Here is a 21618-nt window from a genome sequence, read left to right as displayed (position 1 = left end):
GAATATCCTCTGATGCCCCACCACCACCATCTTGGTATGGTCATCCATGGGCACCACCACCACTGACCTGTGTGCCACCACCCCAGTGGCCATTATGGGATCCTTGGGCTGCAAATCGCCACCATGCCTTCTCAAGCCTTTACCCCCAGTTGAGAGCACCCTTTCAGCCACAGCGTCCCGAGTTTCAGAACCTTTGGAAGAAATTGTGGAGGAACAGGAGGATGACGTTGAGGAAGAAGTGACCCCCAAGGACCATTTTCTCCTCATCGGATGAGGTCATTAAGGCTTCCCTGCCATCTCTAGTGGGTGATTTTTTGCCTCTTCCAGGACCTAGCAATGAGTGGCGGTCACTCTCCGTATACCAATAGAAGAGGTCAAAGACACCCACCGTTGTCTCCTTGACATACTCCACTCGGCCTTTTCCTCAAAAATTACCCTACCTACTAACGAGGCTGCTCTAGATGCAGCAAGAACCATCTGGTAGACCCCAGCATTGGTGGCACCTATCTACAAGTGGGTGGATTAAAAAAATATTATGTCCCAGCAAAGGAGACTGAATTCCTCGTGGTGGATGCCGTTAACTCCCACGGCTGTCAATATCAGTTGAGGTCCACTCCCTAAGACAGGGACTGGAAGTGTTTGGACCTTCTTGGGAGAAAAGTGTACTCCTCGACCACGCTTCAGTTTCGAATTGCCAATTACCAAGCCCTCACGGTGAAATACGACTATATAAGTTATTTGAAACTGAACAATTGTATTGAATAGCTGCCTGAGTCGCATTGAGACCAATTTAAGGTCATCATTCGGGAGGGACAGCTAGTTCCAAAGAAAACACTACAATCTGCCCTGGACACAGTTGACACTGTGGGTAGGTCCATTTCCATGGTGGTGGTGATGTGGCATGCGTCTTGGCTCCATCTGTTAGGCTTCCCAAAAGAGGTACAGCCAACCATTGAAGATCTTCCCTTTGAGGGCACTAAGCTCTTAGCAAAAAAGACTGATGCCTCTTTTCACACCCTGAAAGATTCTTGGGCCACTCTCCATTTTCTGGGCATCTTCATGCCAGGACAGAAGAGAAAATTTGAGTCCACAGACCTCGCATAAAGCCACTCACCTCACAATACCAGCTCAATGCTACTACGAGCCACAGAGGAAGAAAACTAAGTTTTAGAGCCGTAAACCATCTGGCCCACAGTCATCCTTGTCCCACCATCCACGTCCAAGCACCAATTTTGACATGTTGATTGAGGTGCCAAAAGACTACTCCCCCCCCAACTGCTACAACAGATCACTGCTATCCACCCATTTGGTCATTGGGTAGCAGCATTCCGCAGCACCTGGGAATGCATAAAATCCTAGAGATCATTCACAATGGGTCTCTATTTTACCTCCCTATCCTCTCCACAACACCCTTCCCTGTCCCTCTTCAGGGACCCTTCTCACAAGAATTTACTGCGACAAGATTGATCATCTCTTCCAATTAGGAGCCTTAGAAACCACTATCTCAACATCTACAAGGCAAAGGGTTCTACTCTCATTATTTCCTAATACTCAAGAGAAAGGGAGGGTGGAGACCCATACTTGACCTCCGTGCTTTCAACAAGTTTGTTGAGGCTCAAAAATTCAAGATGGTCACTTTTGCAATGATCATTCCAGCAGATGACCAGGGAGACTGGTTTTCAACCCTCAACCTTCAAGATACCTATTTTCATATTTAAATCCTATCGACTCTCGGACAATTTCTCAGATTTACTCTAAGACAAGACCACTACCAGAACAGGATGCTCTCCTTTGGACTATTCATCGGCCCTGAAAGTATTTTCCAAGGTTCTCTCAGTAGTGGACGCCCATTCACACTCCCAAGTGATCTTGATTTACCCTTATCTGGATGATTGCCTCCTCAGAGCCCGGTCTCTACAAGAGTCTCACCAAGTCACCAAAGCTGCAATCCGCTTGTTTGCAGGACTGGACCTACAGATCAACTCCCAGAAATAAACCGACACTGCAGAGCTACGCTTGGAATTCATAAGCACCAACTTCAACTCTTTGCAGGCCAGAGCTCTCCTACCTCAACAAAGATTCCTCTCTTTGGCCACACTCATCGAGACCGTTCAAAACAGCCCACAAGTATCAGCCAGACACTGCGTACAACTCTTGGGGCACATGGCAGTGGGCACAGCAGTAATACCACATGCCAGGCTTCACATGCAGTGCTTCCAGATGTGGTTCAGCTTGGCTTACAGACCAAACAAGGACAGGCTAGACAAACCCTTGTCACTACCCAGCAGGGTCAAAATCACCTTAGATCAATGGAAAGACCCAACCAACATTTGCAAAGGGATCCCCCTCTCACAGATCACCTCATCATTGCTTCTCACCACCGACACATCCCTCGTAGGGGGGGGGATGTGTATCTAAATAGCCTTATGACATGAGGCAAATGGTAACCCAAGGAGATATCCCTTCACATCATCCTCCTCAACCTAAGTCAGGAATGCCTGCACCTGTTTCCTCTTGCTAATCAAAGGATCACACACTAGAGTCCTAACAGACAACGTAGCCTGCATGTACTATATATATTGACAAGTGGGAGCCCGATCACCCTCCCTCTACGTGGAGATGAGACTATGGAACTGATGTATCTTCCTACAATGTCACACTGTCAGCAGCCTACCTCCCGAGCACACACAACTCAATAGTGGACAGCCTCATTCACAAATTCCCACATGATTATGAGTGGCAGCTAGGCCCAGTAGTACTCCACAATGTATTCAGGCGGTGCAGCAGACCTACCACAGACTTATTCCAGAGCAGCTTCATTTATCCACTTGTCCTCCAATCTGATTATCTTTAAAGGTTAGACCTGTTGACTTACAATGAGGGAATGATTCACCATCCAAAACCAGCTCTCTCTCTCTCTCTGCTTTCACTGCTTGGTTCTTTGATAGTTCTCAGAACTAGAAAAAAATTTGTTCTTCAGATGTACCAACCTTCTTGAGCAACAGTAGAAAAGATTCTAAAAGAAAAACACTCTGCGGAGTGTAAAAGATTTGTTGACTGGTGTGATCAGCGGAATGTTGTCCCAATTACTTCATATTTTGGATTACATTCTTTCTCTGAAGATCTCAGGTCTCACTTAGCTCTCTAAGGGCATATCTAGTGGACATGAGTGCCTTATATTCCCCAACCCCCATGTATTTTCCCATCCTACGACATCTAGATTCCTGAGAGGTTTAGTGAAGTATTTCCAGTCATAGTCAGACCTGCTCAGATATGAACCTTAATGTCGTTTTGAGAGGTCTTGTAGGATAATCCCTTGAACCTTTGGCTTTATGCTCCTTTCTACACCTGTCCATGAAGACCTCCTTTTATTGTAGTCATAACATCAGCCAGAAGGATGGGAGAGTTAGGGGGTCTCTCTCTCTCCCACCACACCCAAAATTTGTTCCCAAGATTGTGTCTGAGTTGCATATCAGACAAGTCATACACTTGTTAGTTTTTATCCTAAACCTCACTCTAACAATGAGGTTAGATAACATACTTTAAATGTTAGACAGGTATTAGCCTCCTACCTGAAGAGACTGAAGCTGTTCCAGTCATCTCCAAGATTGTTCATTTCATTTGCAGAAAGAATAAAGGGTACCCTAGTATCTCTCAAATATTGTCAGTGAATTTCAGGATGCATTACACTATTCTATGAATTAGCTCCCCCAATCAATATTAAGGCTTATTTGACCAGGGCCTAGGCAACTTCAGTGGCCCCTCTGAAAAATGTTTCCTTAAAAGACTGCGTAGACTGAGCCGATCACAACACATCTTCCAATCTTCTCTCGCTCTGGCCATCCTTCACCATGCTTGTCCATATCTCCTTGTTAGGAAATCATCCCACCTCTTTGGAGGCCTACTGCGTACCCGTTTCTGTTATCGTGGATACCACTCAGATATAGCTGCGGTCCATCTGTTGTCACTGAGTCGGGCCACATGTCCCCCCACCGCATTTTGCTGAGCCTGCTTTCAACAACGTTTCACACTCCAGACTGGTGCCTAATTATTTCGTTGGGGATGTGATCGTGGAGCGAAATGCCCAAAAATGTTTGTTCCATCGCCCTCTGTGTGACGGACAGTTGATGTTCTTCAGTCTTTGTCAGTGACCATGTTTCACTGCCATATAACATCGCTGGAAGCACGGTCGAGTTGAAAAGATTCTTAAGTGTTGTTTTGCTGATCTTTCCTTGGAGGATGTCCTTGATGTCATTGAATGCTCACCATCCAGCTTTTTTTCTGCACGACAGTTCGCCTTTCTGATTGTGACGCATGTTGACTTCCTGGCCCAGATAAACCCATTTATCAACCTCATGGATCTGCTCTCCTCCAAGAGTTATTTGGGTTTTTGGCTGAACATCTGATCTCGTGTATTTCGTTCTTGACCGATTCATTTTTAATCTGACTTGACTACTTTTCGTGTTCAGTACCATCTTGCTGCATAAGAAAGGCAATCGAGAAAATCTAAAGAACTATCGCCCGATCTGCCGACTTTCGCATATCTGGAAATTGTTCACTAAAATAATAACAAATCGACTGTCACGAAACCTGGATGAACAGCAACCTAGAGAGCAGGCCGGCTTTCGAAGGAATTATAACACAATAGACCACCGCTTCACTCTAAACCAACTACTAGAGCATTCAAGGGAATATAAGCTCCCTTTGTGCATTGCCTTCATGGACTACGAGAAGGCGTTTGACAGCATAGAGACTAACGCCATTCTTGAAGCTCTTTCAGAACAGGGCATCAGTGCAAAATATATCACATTACTAAAGGAAGCAAACTCTGGCTGCAGCACAGACATATCGCTGTTTGATACTCCCCTCCAAATCCCCATCGAGAAAGGTGTGAAACAAGGAGATACAGTTTCACCAAAATTATTCACAGCCTGTCTTGAATCAGTTTTTCGACGAGCAGACTTGGAAGGTGGGATTAATATCAACGGCGAGCGGCTAAACTATCTCAGGTTTGCAGATGTTATAGTGTTGATAGCCGAAAATACAGCCCTTAAAAGACATCTGTAAATTGCTACATGTAGCTCTGTGTACCTTTGCAAGGCTGTACTTTAGTGGAGGTATCTTTGTCAGATGCCTCTTGGTAAGGCTGTTCTTCACTCTCTCATAGATAGGATTCAGTGCACCCACCACTGTGGTTAGAGTACTGCTCGAGAGTCAACTAGAGTGAAATACAAACTGGGACGAGCTCTGCTTTGGATTCCTCATACACTATATGAGATTTGAGGTAGAGACAGAACTGGAGTGGCAGTTGGTTCTTCACCACTGTTCGTACCTTCAGTAGGGAGCACAAGGATAGTTCGGGCACGTGCGGATTGAACTAACACTGCTAACAAAAATCTTCCATGGAGCGTATGCGTACCAAGAGTAATACAAACAGCAACTGCACATCTCCAGTTACTGTACAGCAGTAGTTCTCAAACTTTTGTACTGGTCAGGGCTGGCTCCAGGCACCAGCTCAGCAAGCAGGTGCTTGGGGCAGCCAAGGGGAAGGGGCGGCACGTCGGGCTCTTCAACGGCAATTCAGCGGCGGGTCGCTCAGTTCCTCTCGGAGGGAAGGACCAGCCACTGAATTGCCACCGAAGAAGAAAGCGGCGCAGTGGAGCTGCCGCCAATCGCGATAGCGGCTTTTTTTTTTTTTTTTTTTTTTTTTTTTTGCCGCCACCGCTGGAGCCGGCCCTGGTACTGGTGAGCCCTTTCACATAGCAAACCTCTGAGTGCGACTCACCTTATAAATTAAAAACACTTTTTTATATATTTAACATCATTATAAATGATGGATGCAAAGCAGGGTTTGGGATGGAGGCTTACAACTCGCAACCCCCCCATGTAATAACCTCGCAACCCCCGAGGGATCCCGACCCCCACTTTGAGAACCTCTGCTGTACAGGTAAATAATCTCTCTTTATCCATCCACTTGTCTACAGCTCTGCATCTATATCTCACTTCATTTGGTGTATCTTCTGGCAAGATAAATATGAATTCTAGAAGAGGTTTTTAAAGATTTGTATCAATTATAGAATAACCTTTTTTATTTATTTGACCCAGGCTCTGTATTTAATTATTATTTGAACTTTAAAATAAGATTTTACATGGAGATAAATCTTTAGGAATTTGCTTGTAGGTTATTGCACCAAATAATACAGCAGAAATTCTGTTTTGAAGTAATTTCAGCAGAATGTAGATCATACAGTGTTTCTGGCAATTAGTTTACTACATCTCCCTGAAAACTGTTTGCATTGTGGAGTTTAATGCTTTAACAAGTATTGTAATTCTAAAACTAATTGTTCAAAATACTTTTACAGGTTGAACTTTTCAAAAAGGATATAGAATCTGTCCAAAAAGAATTGATGAGTATGTCATCAACAGATACATCACAAATCAGCTTGTATGAATATTTTCATATCTCTCCAATCAAGGTATGTAGATTACAGAAAAGTATTAAAATTCCTGTGTTTTTTAGTAAAGAAAGGGGGAAATTTCCTTTTCATGCCAGATTCTGAGAACAGAGAAACCAGAGGGGGAAGAGGGGTAGCAGCTAGAGAACAATGCTGAAGGAAGTGAACTTAGCATTTCTACCAATATGTATAAGGAGGGTTTCCCCCGATGCTGTGTGGACAGTTCAGCATATCAAAAGGTTCATTTCTAACAAACATCACTACTGTCATCCTTTACAATTCCTTGATATTTTCTTTTTCATAGGATTGTCTGTATCACAACTTTTGTTAACAAATAACAGCCTGTCCCAACCTACAGTTCCCTCTATCTTCTAAGGATTTTGTGAGATTAAATGTGTCTGGCAGGTTTTTCTCTTGCTTCCCAAAATCTGGTGCATTTCAGACTTGCAATGTAAAGTTTATGTAGCCAGACACATTGAAGGCTGGGGAAAGAAATCTTTCTCTTAAGAACCCATGCACACAGGATTCTCAATACTTGGGCTAGCACTCCTTAGCATAACACTTGCAGAATTCCTTTAGATCTGAGGTGTTAGACTCTATGGGGCAACAGTAGTGGATGGTAGAGTACCAGTTATGATCCTTTCTGGTCCTTTCAGTCACTATATCCTTAGGTATTCAGTTGCAATGACGGATGTTTCAAACCAGTTCTTTCGTCACCATGGTTAGAGAAGGAATTGCTTGCTGCAGTCTGCTGTGTATGGATCTAGTTCATACAACTTTTTACTTGCTAGTTTTGTACCATGCCAGTCTCTACCTCTAAATTGTTTGGCCAGTCCTGATGTCTACAATTCAAGAAGGTTATTGAAAAATTAGAGATGATTCAGAGAAGAGCCACAAGAATGATTAAAGGATTAGAAAACATTATAGTGTTTAGATTCAGTGAAAGATTCAAGGAGCTCAATCTATTTAGCTTATCAAAGAGAAGGTTAGTGCTGACCTCACTGTAATTTACAAATACCTGCATGGGGAATAAATGAAAGGAGGTATGAGTTTTCTGCCTCTCAGTTCCTTCTGAACCACAATAGCTTGAGACAGAGCATTCTGCTGTCCACTGTATTCAGCTCCCCACATTTCACCTTTGACTTTTTCATCTTATTTTCTTATTTATTTCATTTATTATAATTTCTCTCTATTTTCATTTCTTTACTCCTTTTATTTTATTTAGCACTGTTGTACTTCTGGGAAGGGCGCTTTTCTCTCCTCTCCTCTTCTTGGACCTGTCATTTATGCTGGACCACAGCTTGTTATGCTCCATACCCCAGGATTTAAGCCACAGGACCTGCCACAGGTCATTTCCCCACAGTGATGGAACTCCAGTTGCCTTCCCTGTTTGCGGGACTCCCATAGCCTTTTTAATGCAAGTTTTATCTGGGTTTCAATGGCAGATCTAATGTCTCAGGCTGACTCGGTCCCTGTTGCTCCCTTGTCTATGGCCCTGGAGAAAGATCTCTAAAGAAAAGGAAACTTACCTCTCCAAGCAAAGAAATGAAGAAGAGCAGTGGATCACCCCATAAAACCCAGGGAAGGTTTCATCAGATTCAGAGATCTCAGTACCGAGACCAATCCCGATACTGTACTACCCTACTCTTCTGAGTCCCTTTCATTAAGAGGAACCTAGGAAGCCTATCAAACATCACAGCACAATGACTATGATTGTCCTTTCCCTTATTCCCCCTCCCCAGTGGGGTTACTGGGACCTGTGGGTTCACTGCAGCAACCAGTTCTATCAGGTACCTAAGAAAAAGCACTGGCATTCACTGGTAGTGTACCAGCCATTGACTCTTGCAGATAGTCCTCTGGTACTGCACACCTCATACTGCACACTTGTCCAGTACCAGATGATGAACAGGAAGAGTGAGAGTTTTAGACAGGGGAGATTTTGCCTCCCTCTATAAAGTCGTCTTTATCGCCAGATGAGGCAGTAAAGCCATCACCACCCTCCCATACTGATGATTTCAAAACCTTCGAGGGCCTCATAAAGTGGCAAGCAGACTCTCTTCAAATCCCACTAGTGTAAATCTGTGGTCATGAGAAGAGCATCCTGGCTCCACTCCTCTGGTCTTCCAAAAGATGTACAAACCACCTTTGATTACCTTCCGTTTAAAGGGCCTAAGCTCTTCAGTGGGCACACGGGCTTCGCTCTACACCGAGTACAACGTTGCAGTCACTGGGGATTTATATGCCTGCAACAAAAAGATGCTGTGATAGGTCCCAAACTTCTCAAAGATGGAGACTATTCCAGTACCATCAGTACACTTTCCCTAAGCCCCAGGAGCCCTTCCATTGAAAGCCCAAACCACAAAAACAGGGGCCACCCACCCCTACTTCTGCTCAATCAGCCCCTCCCTGGAAGAGGCACTTTTGATTCCTGGACCATGAGCATCAAGCAACCCACTTCACCAAATCAGTTGCTGTGCCACTTTACCCCCCTTTTGGAGACTGACTATCCCACTACTTACCTGCCTGGGAATCTCTTACCTCAGACAAGTGAATATTGGAGGTAGTCAAAGCGAGTTACTCTGTACACTTTCATTCATCCCTCCTTTCACCCCACACCATCCCACTTCAGGGACCCTTCTTATGGGGAACTCCTAAAATAAGAAGTTCATTCCCTCCTCCTTTTGGAAGCAAGTCCCACCAGAGATTCATTGTTCTAATCCAATTACTTCCTTGTTCCCAAGAAAGACAAAGGATGGAGACCTCAGGAATTTGAACTGTGTCCTAGCATAGTACTTCAGAATGGTGACATAGCTACCATAAATCCATCCTTAGATCCAGAAGACTGGATCATTGCCCTCAATCTACAGGATGCCTACTTTCATGTAGCCATCCCTTCCTCCCACAAGTGCTTTCTATGCTTTGTAATAGGGGCAGATTGCTATCCATATTGAGTTCTGTCCTTCAGATTCCCCACAAGCCCAAGGGAGTTGGCAAACAGTGATAGCAGCTCAGATCTGCTGGTGGGAAATATAAATATTCTTATACTTGGACAACTGGGTTCTCAGAGGCTGAATGCCTCAAGAGGTCCATTCAGCAAAGTCCAGGGAAATTGACACTATTCCAATCTTTGGGCCTTTGTATCAACCACAAGAAATCCATGCTCACTCCAGTACAAAAAGTAGACTTTATAGGAACTTCTCTAGACTCCACAACAGCAAGAGTCTACCCACCCAAGGAGAGATTCTCCATCCTGTCCTACCTGATCTCGGTGTGACATGTCAGCCTCCAAGTAGGTGACTTCCCATGTGAGGATGCACCTCAGATGCCTTCAGGCATAGATAAGAGTAGTGTATCCTCCAGACACAGCCCCTCCAGATATGTCACCATGCCTGGGGAAGTGTTGGACTCTCTTACTTGGTGGAAAAACCCACATTCTTACAGCCAGCACCTTCAAAGACCTTCACAACAGATGCATCTCTGTTAGGATGGGAGTTCACCTACAGGGAGACACAGCACAATGCAAATGGTTGGGGCGGGAATTGGCCCTCCATATCAATATCCTGGAAGTAAGAGCAGTATGATATGCTTGCTAATGCTTCCTTCAAGCCATACGAGGTCACTCAATCAGAGTAAGGCTGGACAAGAGGGCAGCAATGTATTACATCTACTGCCAGGGCATTATGTGCATTGTTCCAGTCGTCATGCGCGGAGTTGCTAGGGGTGTGGAATTGGTGCATCTCCCATCAGATCGAAATATCAGCAGTCTATTTACCATGCCTCCAGAATACAATTAAAGGCTCCTTTAGCAAACACTTTTGGCAAGGTGGAAGCTCAAAGACTCTGTCTTCTGCAGCATCTGCCAGACCTGGGACATACCACAAGTTGTCATCTTTGCCTCTGTGAACAACACAAAATGTTGTCTGTTCTGCTCCAAGGGAGATTATGGCCCAGCTCTCTTGGGGATTCTCTGATAACATCGTGGCCCCATTCCCTTCTTTATGCTTACCCACCTATACCACTAATCCTCAAGACCCTTCTCAAGCTGCGCTGAGAAAGAGCAAGAGCTATCCTCATAGCATCTGTTTGGCCAAGACAGGTGTGGTACTGAAACCTTTATTCACCTTTCAGAAGTGACACTCCTCAGACTTCCTATCATGAAGGACCTCTTGACATATAACTCAGGGACACTCATCCTTCCCAATCCCTCCTCCCTCAGTCTGAGAGCATGGCTGCTCAATGACTCCCAAGCATGGAATTGACTTTCTTGGGTACAGTTGAGTCAGTTCTCTTATCCAGTAGACAGTGGCAACCTTTCCAGACTACTCCTTTCAGGAGTCTGATTTGTCTTGCATACCCCATGTTTTACCTCACTTAAGAACTACTTGCTCACAAAATCAGACATAAAAACACAAAAGTGTCACAGCACACTATTACTGAAAAATTGCTTATTTTCTTATTTTTACCATATAATTATAAAATCAATTGGAATATAATTATTGTACTTACATTTCATTGTATACAGCAATATAAACGAGTCGTATGAAATTTTAGTTTGTACTGACTTCACTGGGGCTTTTTATGTTGTCTGTTGTAAAAATTAGGCAAATATCTAGTTGAGGTGATGTACCCCTGGAAGACCTCTGTGTACCCCCAGGGGTATGTGTACCTCTGGTGGAGAACCGCTCAAGTGCTCTAGAAGAACTTTATGTAAGCTCAAAAGCTGGTCTCTTTCACCAATAGAAATTGGTTCAATAAAAGATATTACCTCACCCACCTGTGTCTCTAACGCCATAATGTGTCAATCATGCATGTGTAGCCTGGGATTAATTTAGAGTGCGAAGTGCACCTGTCACAAGTAACAGTTTATTCAGGTAGCTAATTAGAGTTAAGTAGATGAGAGTGATAAAATACACTCAAATTTTATGAGCTTTAATTAATACACACAAATATAATAGAAATAACAGAAAAATCAATATACATAACTATGGTGGTTTCCTGAATTGTGCATACTTACAACCTTATGGAAAAAAGATGATGGATGAAACAGCTAGGGAAACTCACCCTAAGAGCAAGGCACTGGGCCAGGCTTCCTACCTGGTTGCCCCATATCATCATCTGAGTGGATCTAGGGATTGGTTTGTGACAAGCTTCTATATATCGTTTTCCATTCCACTCACATACGTCTGGGATCATACCTGATTACAATCTCAGTTCCTATTCATATTTGAGAGACTAATTTTAGGGTCCTGGTTGTCCGTATGTGGTATTCGGGTTAACAGTACATTACATTTCCAAAAGTTAACCCAACGCTTTGCATCAGTCTCTTTCCCAATAGTTTCAGTACATCGGTGCGGCTAGCTCTTGTTGCAAAAAACCCCTAAAACATGTTTGTGGTTTACCTGTTTTTCATACAATGCATTTCTAAATTATCACATGATACATATTGCTAAATTTTATAATCTTAGATCAAACATGTATTATTTTATAAACTTTGATCAAGTGCATAATACTCATGCTGATTTATGCCAACTGTCAACTTCTGCTAGGCCTCACTCTAAACCCTTAACACTTAAAGCTTAAGACCTCTAGCCAAGCCTATTTTTAATACAAATATTTTGGTTCTACTTGCTGATACAGCTTCAGTAACTTCCACTATTATTTCTGTAAGCCTGTTTAGCAGATTATATATTACCCAACACTATTGACGTTCCAAGATCAGGTCAGAGATCAACACATGGGAGCCTCTCCAAGACAAGTATAGGTTTGACAAACATTTATGTAGGTGATACGGTGGCAAAGACAACTGCCTCTGCATCCAGCTCCCACTAGGAGGTCCAGGGGAATCTCAAGGACATACCAAACACCAAAGAGAATCTTTTTGGAAAGTAGGGGGAAGGAAAATCTCTTCATAAGTCAGCCTACTTGTTCACAATTGGCTTCAAGGAAATAGTTCAGTACTCCCAATCCGTAGGATCCTGGACTCGCCAGCACCAGAGGCCAAAGGGACTGACACCCCATTTCCATAAGCAGTAAAAACATAAGGGTTTTTGAAGGGTTTCTGAACATGGCCAACCTGCCTGCCTCCTTCAGTGGCTGCCACTTTCTCCCAATTAGAGGCAGACTTGGTGCCTTTTGCCCACCCAATCCCGCTCAGAAAGTGTGAGATTTTTGAGCATTCAGGTTTTAGAAGCACTTCCAGATGGTGCTAAATAAACCCTGCCCTCCATATATGTACACACACTACTCGCCCAAGAATTTTCTTAGGATCTTCAATATCAACATATTCAGAAGAAATTTCCAATTCCTTCTTAGAAAGGGAACCTTTGAGTTCATGCCACGAATCAAAATAGGGAAGAGGTTTTATTCCAGGCACTTCCTAAAAAAGACAGAAGGTCTCCACCTCACTCAGGACCTCAGGGAAATGAATTAATATCTGAATTTTGTTTATTTAAAAAATAAAAGTTAAGATGATCAGCCTGGGTACCTTCATGCCCTTTGTAGAGGAAGGTGACTAACTATATATATGTATGTTTTTGAACCTTTGCAGATAACTGCATGTACAATGCGTTACTGTCTAAGCACCTGAAGCATCTCAAATTTGTCCTAGGCAACAGCACTCCCAATTTCTTGTCTTGCCATTTGGGCTGCCAGTGGTAAATAAATGATTGATGGTAGTCATGTCCTGTCTACACAGGCAGGAAGATAACTATTTCCCTTCTTGGATGATTGGTTTATCAAGAACTTCACTCTAAAATGTGTCCGAAGGTGAATCCGTGTCACCAGTGACATCACTAGGGTTCTTAATAAAACTCAAACACCTAACTTGTGCCAAGCAGACAATTGGAGTACATAGGCTCCTGCTAGACACAGCACAATTCAAATCCATCTCCTCCAGGACAAGATCCAGGGCAATTACCAGACTATCAGAGTCTAAAAGAACGAGTAATTGACAGTTCAAACCATTATATGAATGCAGGGCCATCCTTAGGCATACGCAGAATATGCAGCTGCATAGGGCACCAAATTTCGTGGTGCCCTAGACAGTTGCATGCTGCATATGCGGCGCTGGCTCCAGCAGCCAGCTCCAGCCCCTCCCTGCCCCCATTCGACCCCTTCCTCCAGACCCCTACCCCTGCTCTGCCCCTACCCTGCCCACATTCCACCCCTTCCCCAAGCAATGTGGCCCATGGTATTAGCAGGGATACTGGAGCCGGCAGAAGGGGTCTGGCCCACCTCCGCTCTCACCAGCAGCAGCGGTGGGAAGCAGAGTGACCCAGCTCCCAGCTGCGTTGCTCTGCTTCCCGCTACCGCCACTGGTGAGTGCAGGGGCAGGCCTCACCCCTTCCCCCAAGCGACAGAGCTGGGGGAGCAGAGCAGGCTTGGGCTGGGTTGCTCTGCTTCTCACTGCCACTGGTGAGTGTGGGGGGCAGGCCTGACTCCTGCTGCCAGCACCAGGCCCCCCACTAATCCCCCGCACTGCCCTGGGCCTCCCTGCCCTGCTGCTGCCCCCACAGCTCCTGCCCCCGTGGCCTTGCAGCCCTTGAGCGCAGTCCCTCCCTCCCCCATGTGGAGGGCCCGGCCCCCGAACTGAGCAGCCGCTTCCCCTGCAGGGCACCATCATAGGTAGGGACGGCCCTGTATGAACGTTGCATATGGTAAAACTGCAACAGTATTTGTAGTCCCTGTGGTATTTCTCCATAGACCCTGAGATCCCAATGGAAGTAAATCAACTCCTGTGTTGCGTGTATATGATAGACTATCCTTGGGCCTTTCTGGCCTGGTGAAAGTTTGGGAACAATCTACAATTAAAAATGAACTTCCAGGTCATACTGGCTAGGTATGCATCCAGCTTACCTAGACTAACTCCAGGTATATTTGGTAGCCATTTCAGCATATGATAACTAAATTGTGAAGGTAGGCCAGTGTCGCTTCAGTCCATTATTGTCAGGTTCACTTGACACATTCAAAACCTGCATTTAAAAGCTTCTTATGTTATAACATAGTAATATGGTCCTTACAAAGCTGATGAAAGCTTATCTTGAAACAGTTGATTTCTATTTCATTAAATTTCTTACATGAAAAATCATTTTGCTAGTGTCAGTGACTTCACAGAGTGATTGGGCTTCCAGTTCCACATGTATATCAAAATTTACAAAGATGGGAGGGTGCTACATGCTAACCGGATGCTACTCTCCAAGGTGGTATCTGTGTCTACCTTAGTGAGACTATCATCCATTCTTCTAATGCACTTGCCCATCCCAATGAGGCTTTTCTCCATTAATTCAAGGTTAATAGGTCCTTAGGGTTCTATTGGAAGCAGGCTAATGGTAAACTTCCATGTACCACTAAGGAGTATTAAACCCAATGACAATCTTGCAGAGAATCAGAATGCCAAGAAGTCAGTTTCTCTTGTGCATTGGTGGGTACAGTCTTGAGTTGCAGAGTGCTTGGAGCAGTTCTTTCTTTTAAAATCCCTTTTGTGAGCAGGGGACAGGACTGCTATAAATGTGCAATTTGCTTATAAACTGGATTTAATCAGTCAAAGAACAAAATTTTTTGTCTGTTAATGTGTTTGGGTTTTTTGCGTGATTGAAACAAGTCTCCACAGGTGTTCACTATGTTTTACTGTGTGCTTTACTCAGTTTGCTGCTGTTATTTTTAAACATTGTATTAGGTCATTTGCTTTATCTTCATTCTTACCCTCTAATTTGCTGCTTGTCAAAATGTTGCTTTACTCTAGACGTGAATACATTTTTTTGAATGTCACTCTTTTATGAAGTAGGAGTCAGTCAATTCCTTAATAAAGTGCTGTGTCGATGAATTCCTCTTCTCTTTTCAAAAAATATTAGGTTCAGAGTGCAAAAGTCTTAGTGAGAGAGAGGGCAGATTCTGCTCTTCCAGAAAAATTCTGCTTTCGGCTTTCTGGTCTTGTTTGCTGTGTGATATTAGCAGGAAACTTTCTGATTAGGATGGAGTCAGTCAAGATTAAGAAATAGCATATGCTAATGACCGCTAATGACTTTTTGTTAAAACGTTATTAAGGTAGTATCCAATCAAATGTGGAGTTCTACATTCTCATTCTCATTCTTTCAGTTACATTTAAGTTTCTCACTGAGCACGGGTGGAGAAGATAGCAACAAAGAAGAAAGACAGCATGAACTGATTCCAGTTCAGTCCGTGAACCTTCTGCTGAAGAGTATTGGTGCCACACTCACAGATGTACAAGATGTTGTCTTCAAGTATGTTGACTATATAGTTTTATAATTTAATTAGTACTTTGAACACAGGGAAATTCATTTGTTCTGCTCTAAATAATGTGGACTTCTTTTAGGTTGGCTTTCTTCGAACTCCGGTATCACTTCTGTACTACACAACAACTACAATCAGCAGTTATTAAGCATTATTCAAAGCAGGTTAGTCTAAATTAATTTGTGTACTTCTTTGTTTAAATACATTATATTATATGCTGGGAGCTACATGTCAATGTACTGTATTCTTTTCTGGTTTGTATGTTTATATGCACACTTGTTAAAGAAGGGAAGTGAAATGAAAATATTTGGTTGGAAACAGGCTAGTTACCTAGATTAAGACTAGTATTTTTAGAAAAATATTCTTAAAATAAGGCTAAATATCACCTCAGCTTCATAGGATACCAGTTTTAAATCTAGCCAAATTTAATAAAAAATAGTTTAAAGGTACTATATTTGACCCGAGCTATACTGCCATTTTTTTAGTTTACAATTCCATTTTTCTATGACTTAAAAGTGTTGAGCCACCGAACTGATAAACAGACTGTACAGGGAAACTGATACTGTTTTTTGTGAAGCAGATTCTGTGACATTTATGTTGAACGCAATAGTCCCGTTGATTGCAAAGGTACTAATCAGAGTAAGATATTTCTTGACATGAGTAAGGGTGGCAGAATCAGCTGTATAGCGTATCGGTCGGTAAAGCGTGCAGTGAGTAACAGGGTATCACACTGAAATGGATAGTAGGAAGTAAAACAGAAGTAACACAAGGCTCTGAGTGTTTTATCTCAAATTCAGTAACTTCTGAGTTGTGACTTCTCCCCAGTCCAATGGTTTTGTTAAGGTCTCTGCATTTCCCAGATGAGATGCCTCCAGAGACTGCCATAGGAGTGAGTCAGTGCTGTTCAGCACTTGAGACTCAACAAGCTGGTTCATCCTTGCTAATAGGCACTCCTCAGAGACAAATCTAAAAATTCATCCTCAGCTTGGCCAGCCTCTAAAAAGAAGAGCACCAGAGTGCTTAACTCTGACATGGCAAGAAATCTGACATCCTTTCTGACTCTCCCTGTCCCCAACAGGAAGGTTTGAATTCCGCTGGGTATCTTGCCCTACATTTTTTATCCAATTACATATCAGAGTGATACAGCAGTGATATTCTTGACAAAGGACATGATAGTTCCTGCCAAGGGAGAAATGACCTTTACTCAACTTTCCTACCAAGGCACCCCAACAATCTTAATGCTGCCTTGTAGTGATACAGTGAGAAAAAGAAATATGCAAATATGTCTTTTTCATCTATTCTGGGATGACAAACACTAATATGAACTAGTCATAATTGTGTGATTACTTCATGGTGTCACTACAAGGCAGAGTTAAGGTTGTTTGGCTGCCATAAGAGTGTATTTCCAATTTTTATTATATTCGGATTTCTTTTTCAATTTAACCATAACCCTGAATTATGTGAGTTCTGTTTGGTTTTGGGGATAATTTTAACATACCTAAAATATTTTTACCCTGAATCACTGATCTGTTCTCTGAGGCCTGGTCTACACTAGGCGTTTATGTCGAAGTTAGCGCCGTTACATCGAATTAACCCTGCACCCGTCCACACCGCGAAGGTATTTAGTTCGACATAGAGGTCTCTTTAATTCGACTTCTGTACTCCTCCCCGACGAGGGGAGTAGCGCTAAATTCGACATGGCCATGTCGAATTAGGCTAGGTGTGGATGGAAATCGACGCTAATAGCTCCAGGAGCTATCCCACAGTGCACCACTCTGTTGACGCTCTGGACAGCAGTACGAGCTCGGATGCTCTGAACTGCCACAGAGGAAAAGCCCCGGGAAAATTTGAATTTGAATTCCTTTTCCTGTCTGGCCAGTTTGAATCTCATTTCCTGTCTGGACATCGTGGCGAGCTCAGCAGCACTGGCAACGATGCAGAGCTCTCCAGCAGTGATGGCCGTGCAATCTCAGAATAGAAAGAGGGCCCCAGCATGGACTGATCGAGAAGTCTTGGATCTCATCGCTGTGTGGGGCGATGAGTCCGTGCTTTCCGAGCTGCGATCCAAAAGACGGAATGCAAAGATCTACGAGAAGATCTCTAAAGACATGGCAGAGAGAGGATACAGCCGGGATGTAACGCAGTGCCGCGTGAAAATCAAGGAGCTGAGACAAGGCTACCAGAAGACCAAAGAGGCAAACGGACGCTCCGGATCCCATCCCCAGACATCCCGTTTCTACGAGGCACTGCATTCCATCCTCGGTGCGGCCGCCACCACTACCCCACCAGTGACCGTGGACTCTGAGGATGGGATAGTGTCCACGGCTGGATCCTCGGACATGTTAGCGGACGGGGAAGATGAGGAAGGAGATGAGGAGGACGAGGCAGTCGACAGCGCTCACAACGCTGATTTCCCCGACAGCCAGGATCTCTTCATCACCCTTACAGAGATCCCCTACCAACCCTCCCCAGCCGTTACCCCGGACACAGAATCTGGGGAAGGATCAGCCAGTAAGTGTTGTAAAAATCTAAACATTTATTTGTAACAGAACAGGAATATTAACAATTTAAAAAATGGGTTTCTCATGATTAGTTTGATTAGCTTAACGATTCAGTCATGGGCAGTGCAACTATTGAAAAAAAATCTAGCAATGTCCGGTTTTGCATGATTGTCCTGCCCAAGCCGCTCTACTGGTTAGTCACTGCTACAGCAGCTACAGTAAAATGCGGTCTATATGTCCGGGGATGGAGCAGAAATCCTCCTGTGACATCTCGAGGAAGCTCTCCTGGAGGTAATTGGAAATCCGCTGCATTAGGTTCTTGGGGAGAGCGGCCTTATTGGGTCCTCCGTAGTAGGACACGTTGCCACGCCACGAGACTATCAAGTACTCTGGAATCATTGCTCTGCACAGCATGGCGGCATATGGCCCTGGTCTTTGCAGGCTTTCCCGGAGCATTCTCTCTTTCTCGCTGTCAGAGATCCTCATGAGGGTGATGTCGCTCATGATGACCTGCTTTGAATGAGGTAGGGGAATGTTAGTGTTGGGACTGCTTTGCCGTTCCTTTACAGAACTGTAACCGCTGGTTTGCAGCCACGCGGTGGAGGCGGGAGAGGGGCAGCCGAAAGGGATCGTTCCCGGGGACAGCCGCGAGGGTGTGGGACAGGAGCAGACTTCCTGCTTGCCGAATTGCTGGCAGCAGGGACCGACATTGATTTCAATGTGAAATGAGGCCATTGCTAATATTAAAGTTTTAAGCTGCCACAAGTCTACGGCTTACCATGTCTGCCTGCAACAGAAATTCCGTTCTCCTGAGAGGCTTCTCAAATGTGCTGTAGAAGACCCCAGGCACTGAATGCGAAGGCCGAGAATTCGACCTTGTGCTGAGTGCGCATGTGATAGGTGCTGTGCATGGTCTTGTTAACAGAGAAAGACTATGTTCTTTGTTCACAACTACATTTATCTTTCTGAGGAATTCACTCCCTTTTTCCCATTCCCACAGCCCCATCTGCGACTGTCTCACAACCTAGCCTGTCATCACACTCCCAGAGGCTAGCGCGGATTAGGCATAAGAAGAAGAGGACACGGGAGGACATGTTCTCGGAGCTTATAGCCTGCTCCAGAGCCCAGGCAGCACAGCAGACCCAGTGGCGGGAGAACTTGACCCGAATGCACCAAGCCAACATGGATCGGGAGGAGAGGTGGCGTCAGGAAGACCAGCAGGCGACTCAAACCCTGCTTGGACTAATGAGGGAGCAAACGGACACGCTCCGGCGCCTTGTGGATGTTCTGCAGGAACGGAGGCAGGAGGACAGAGCCCCGCTGCAGTCCATCTCTAACCGCCCTCCCCCGCCACCAAGTCCCATACTCCCCTCACCCAAAGTGCACAGAAGGAGAGGCGGCAGAGTCCCTGCTAACTCTCACTCCACCCCTGCAGAGAGCTCGAGCAGCAGAAGGATCTCATTCCCCAAAATTTGACAAGTTCTTTCCTTCCCGCCTGACACAAGCCCCCGTCCAAGTTTCACTTTCCCAGTTCCATGTTTGGTTGATAATAAAAAATACGTTTCTGTTAACTACTGTTTCCATCATGTTCTTTTGGAGGAGGGGGGGATAGGGGGTTGGTAATTCGACAGGACAGTCACCTTTGGCAGGGTATATAGTCGGGGGCAGGCACAGCAGCAGGGCACATACATAGTGCAGTGATGCAGTGACTAGTTACCCTGGTTAGTCTGGGAGATTGTTTTCATGTTATGTGGTGGGGGGTGGGTTGCTCTGTGACTTTGTGGCAGGGGAGGGCAGTTACAGATCTTAAGCGGCGGTCCTTAGGCAGGATCACAGAGCCACACAGCAGGGGATCTGTAACCGTCCTCCCCCTGCCACAAAGTCACATAGACCCCCCCATACACACAGTCCCTATCAGGAGGGGTGACAGGCTCCGTTGAAACAACCATCCCACCGCAGCGGAGCCTGTCAATCCTTGAGTTTAGAAGCTGCATTCGCGCCACTACAGTACACCCGCTCCGCACCACAGTCTGCGTCCCAGTTTTAAAAAATTCCCGCGAATACAGTATTAAAGAAAACGGTGTGCTTTAACAAAGTAGAACTATTTTTATTTTGAAGCGTGTGTTGGAAGTGGGGTGAAGGGGGTATGTAACTGGATAGGATAGTCAACATTAACTGGGCAAAGAAACGGGGGCAGGTTTAGCTTCTCAATACACAAACTTTAAAGTCACAGGTTACCCTGCTCACTCAGGAACTTTGCTTTCAAAGCCTCCCGGATGCACAGCGCTTCCCGCTGTTCTCTTCTAATCGCCCGGCTGTCTGGCTGTGAGTAATCAGCAGCCAGGCTATTTTCCTCAACCTCCCACCCCGCCATAAAGGTCTCCCCCTTGCTCTCACAGAGATTGTGGAGCACACAGCAAGCTGCAATAACAATGGGGATATTGGTTTCGCTGAGATCACAGCGAGTCAGTAAGCTTCTCCATCTCCCCTTGAGACGGCCAAAAGCACACTCCACCACCATTCTGCACTTGCTCAGCCGGTAGTTGAAGAGTTCTTTTTCAGTGTCCAGGGCGCCAGTATAGGGCTTCATGAGCCAGGGCATTAGCGGGTAGGCTGGGTCCCCGAGGATGACTATAGGCATCTCCACATCCCCAAGAGTTATTTTGTGGTCCGGGAAGTAAATACCTTGCTGCAGCCGTCTAAACAGACCAGAGTTCCTGAAAACACGAGCGTCATGAACCTTGCCCGGCCATCCCACGTAGATGTTGGTAAAACGTCCCCTGTGGTCCACCAGTGCTTGCAGCACCATGGAAAAGTAGCCCTTTCTGTTAATGTACTGGCTGGCCTGGTGTTCCGGTGCCAGGATAGGGATGTGAGTTCCATCTATGGCCCCACCGCAGTTTGGGAATCCCATCGCTGCGAAGCCATCTATGATCGCCTCCACGTTTCCCAGGGTGACTACCTTTGGCAGCAGTACATCAACGATTGCCTTGGCTACTTGCATCACAACAACCCCCACGGTAGATTTGCCCACCCCAAACTGGTTCGCGACTGACCGGTAGCTGTCTGGCGTTGCAAGCTTCCACAGGGCTATGGCCACTCGCTTCTGGACAGTCAGGGCTGCTCGCATCCGGGTGTCATTGCGCTTCAGGGCAGGGGACAGCAACTCACAAAGTTCCAGGAAAGTTCCCTTCCGCATGCGAAAGTTTCACAGCCACTGGGATTCATCCCAGACCTGCAGCACTATGCGGTCCCACCACTCAGTGCTTGTTTCCCGTGCCCAGAATCTCCTTTCGACGGCATCAACATGACCCATTGCCACCGTGATGTTCTCGGCGCTGGGTCCCCTGCTTTCTGAGAGGTCTGTGCTACTCTCAGACTTCAGGCCATCACCGCGTTGACGTAGCCTCCTC

The 21618-nt window shown here is 45.2% G+C and overlaps 1 protein-coding gene across 2 annotated transcripts in view; it reads left to right on the top strand.

Annotated features, from left to right (window-relative positions):
- The window catches only part of VPS13A (vacuolar protein sorting 13 homolog A), a 283684-nt gene that overhangs the window by 227215 nt on the left and 34851 nt on the right, over positions 1-21618 (top strand). For both annotated transcript variants that reach the window (XM_054032764.1, XM_054032765.1), the window contains exons 60-62: positions 6363-6476; positions 15549-15694; positions 15787-15868. In XM_054032764.1, the coding sequence (XP_053888739.1) occupies positions 6363-6476; positions 15549-15694; positions 15787-15868 (342 nt within the window). The remainder of the gene's footprint in view (positions 1-6362; positions 6477-15548; positions 15695-15786; positions 15869-21618) is intronic.

The sequence above is a fragment of the Malaclemys terrapin genome, chromosome 6 (genome assembly GCF_027887155.1).
Source record: "Malaclemys terrapin pileata isolate rMalTer1 chromosome 6, rMalTer1.hap1, whole genome shotgun sequence".
Classification (NCBI taxonomy): Eukaryota; Metazoa; Chordata; order Testudines; family Emydidae; genus Malaclemys; species Malaclemys terrapin.
Note: the sequence above shows the minus strand (reverse complement) of the source record. Positions and strands in the feature narration are given on the sequence as shown.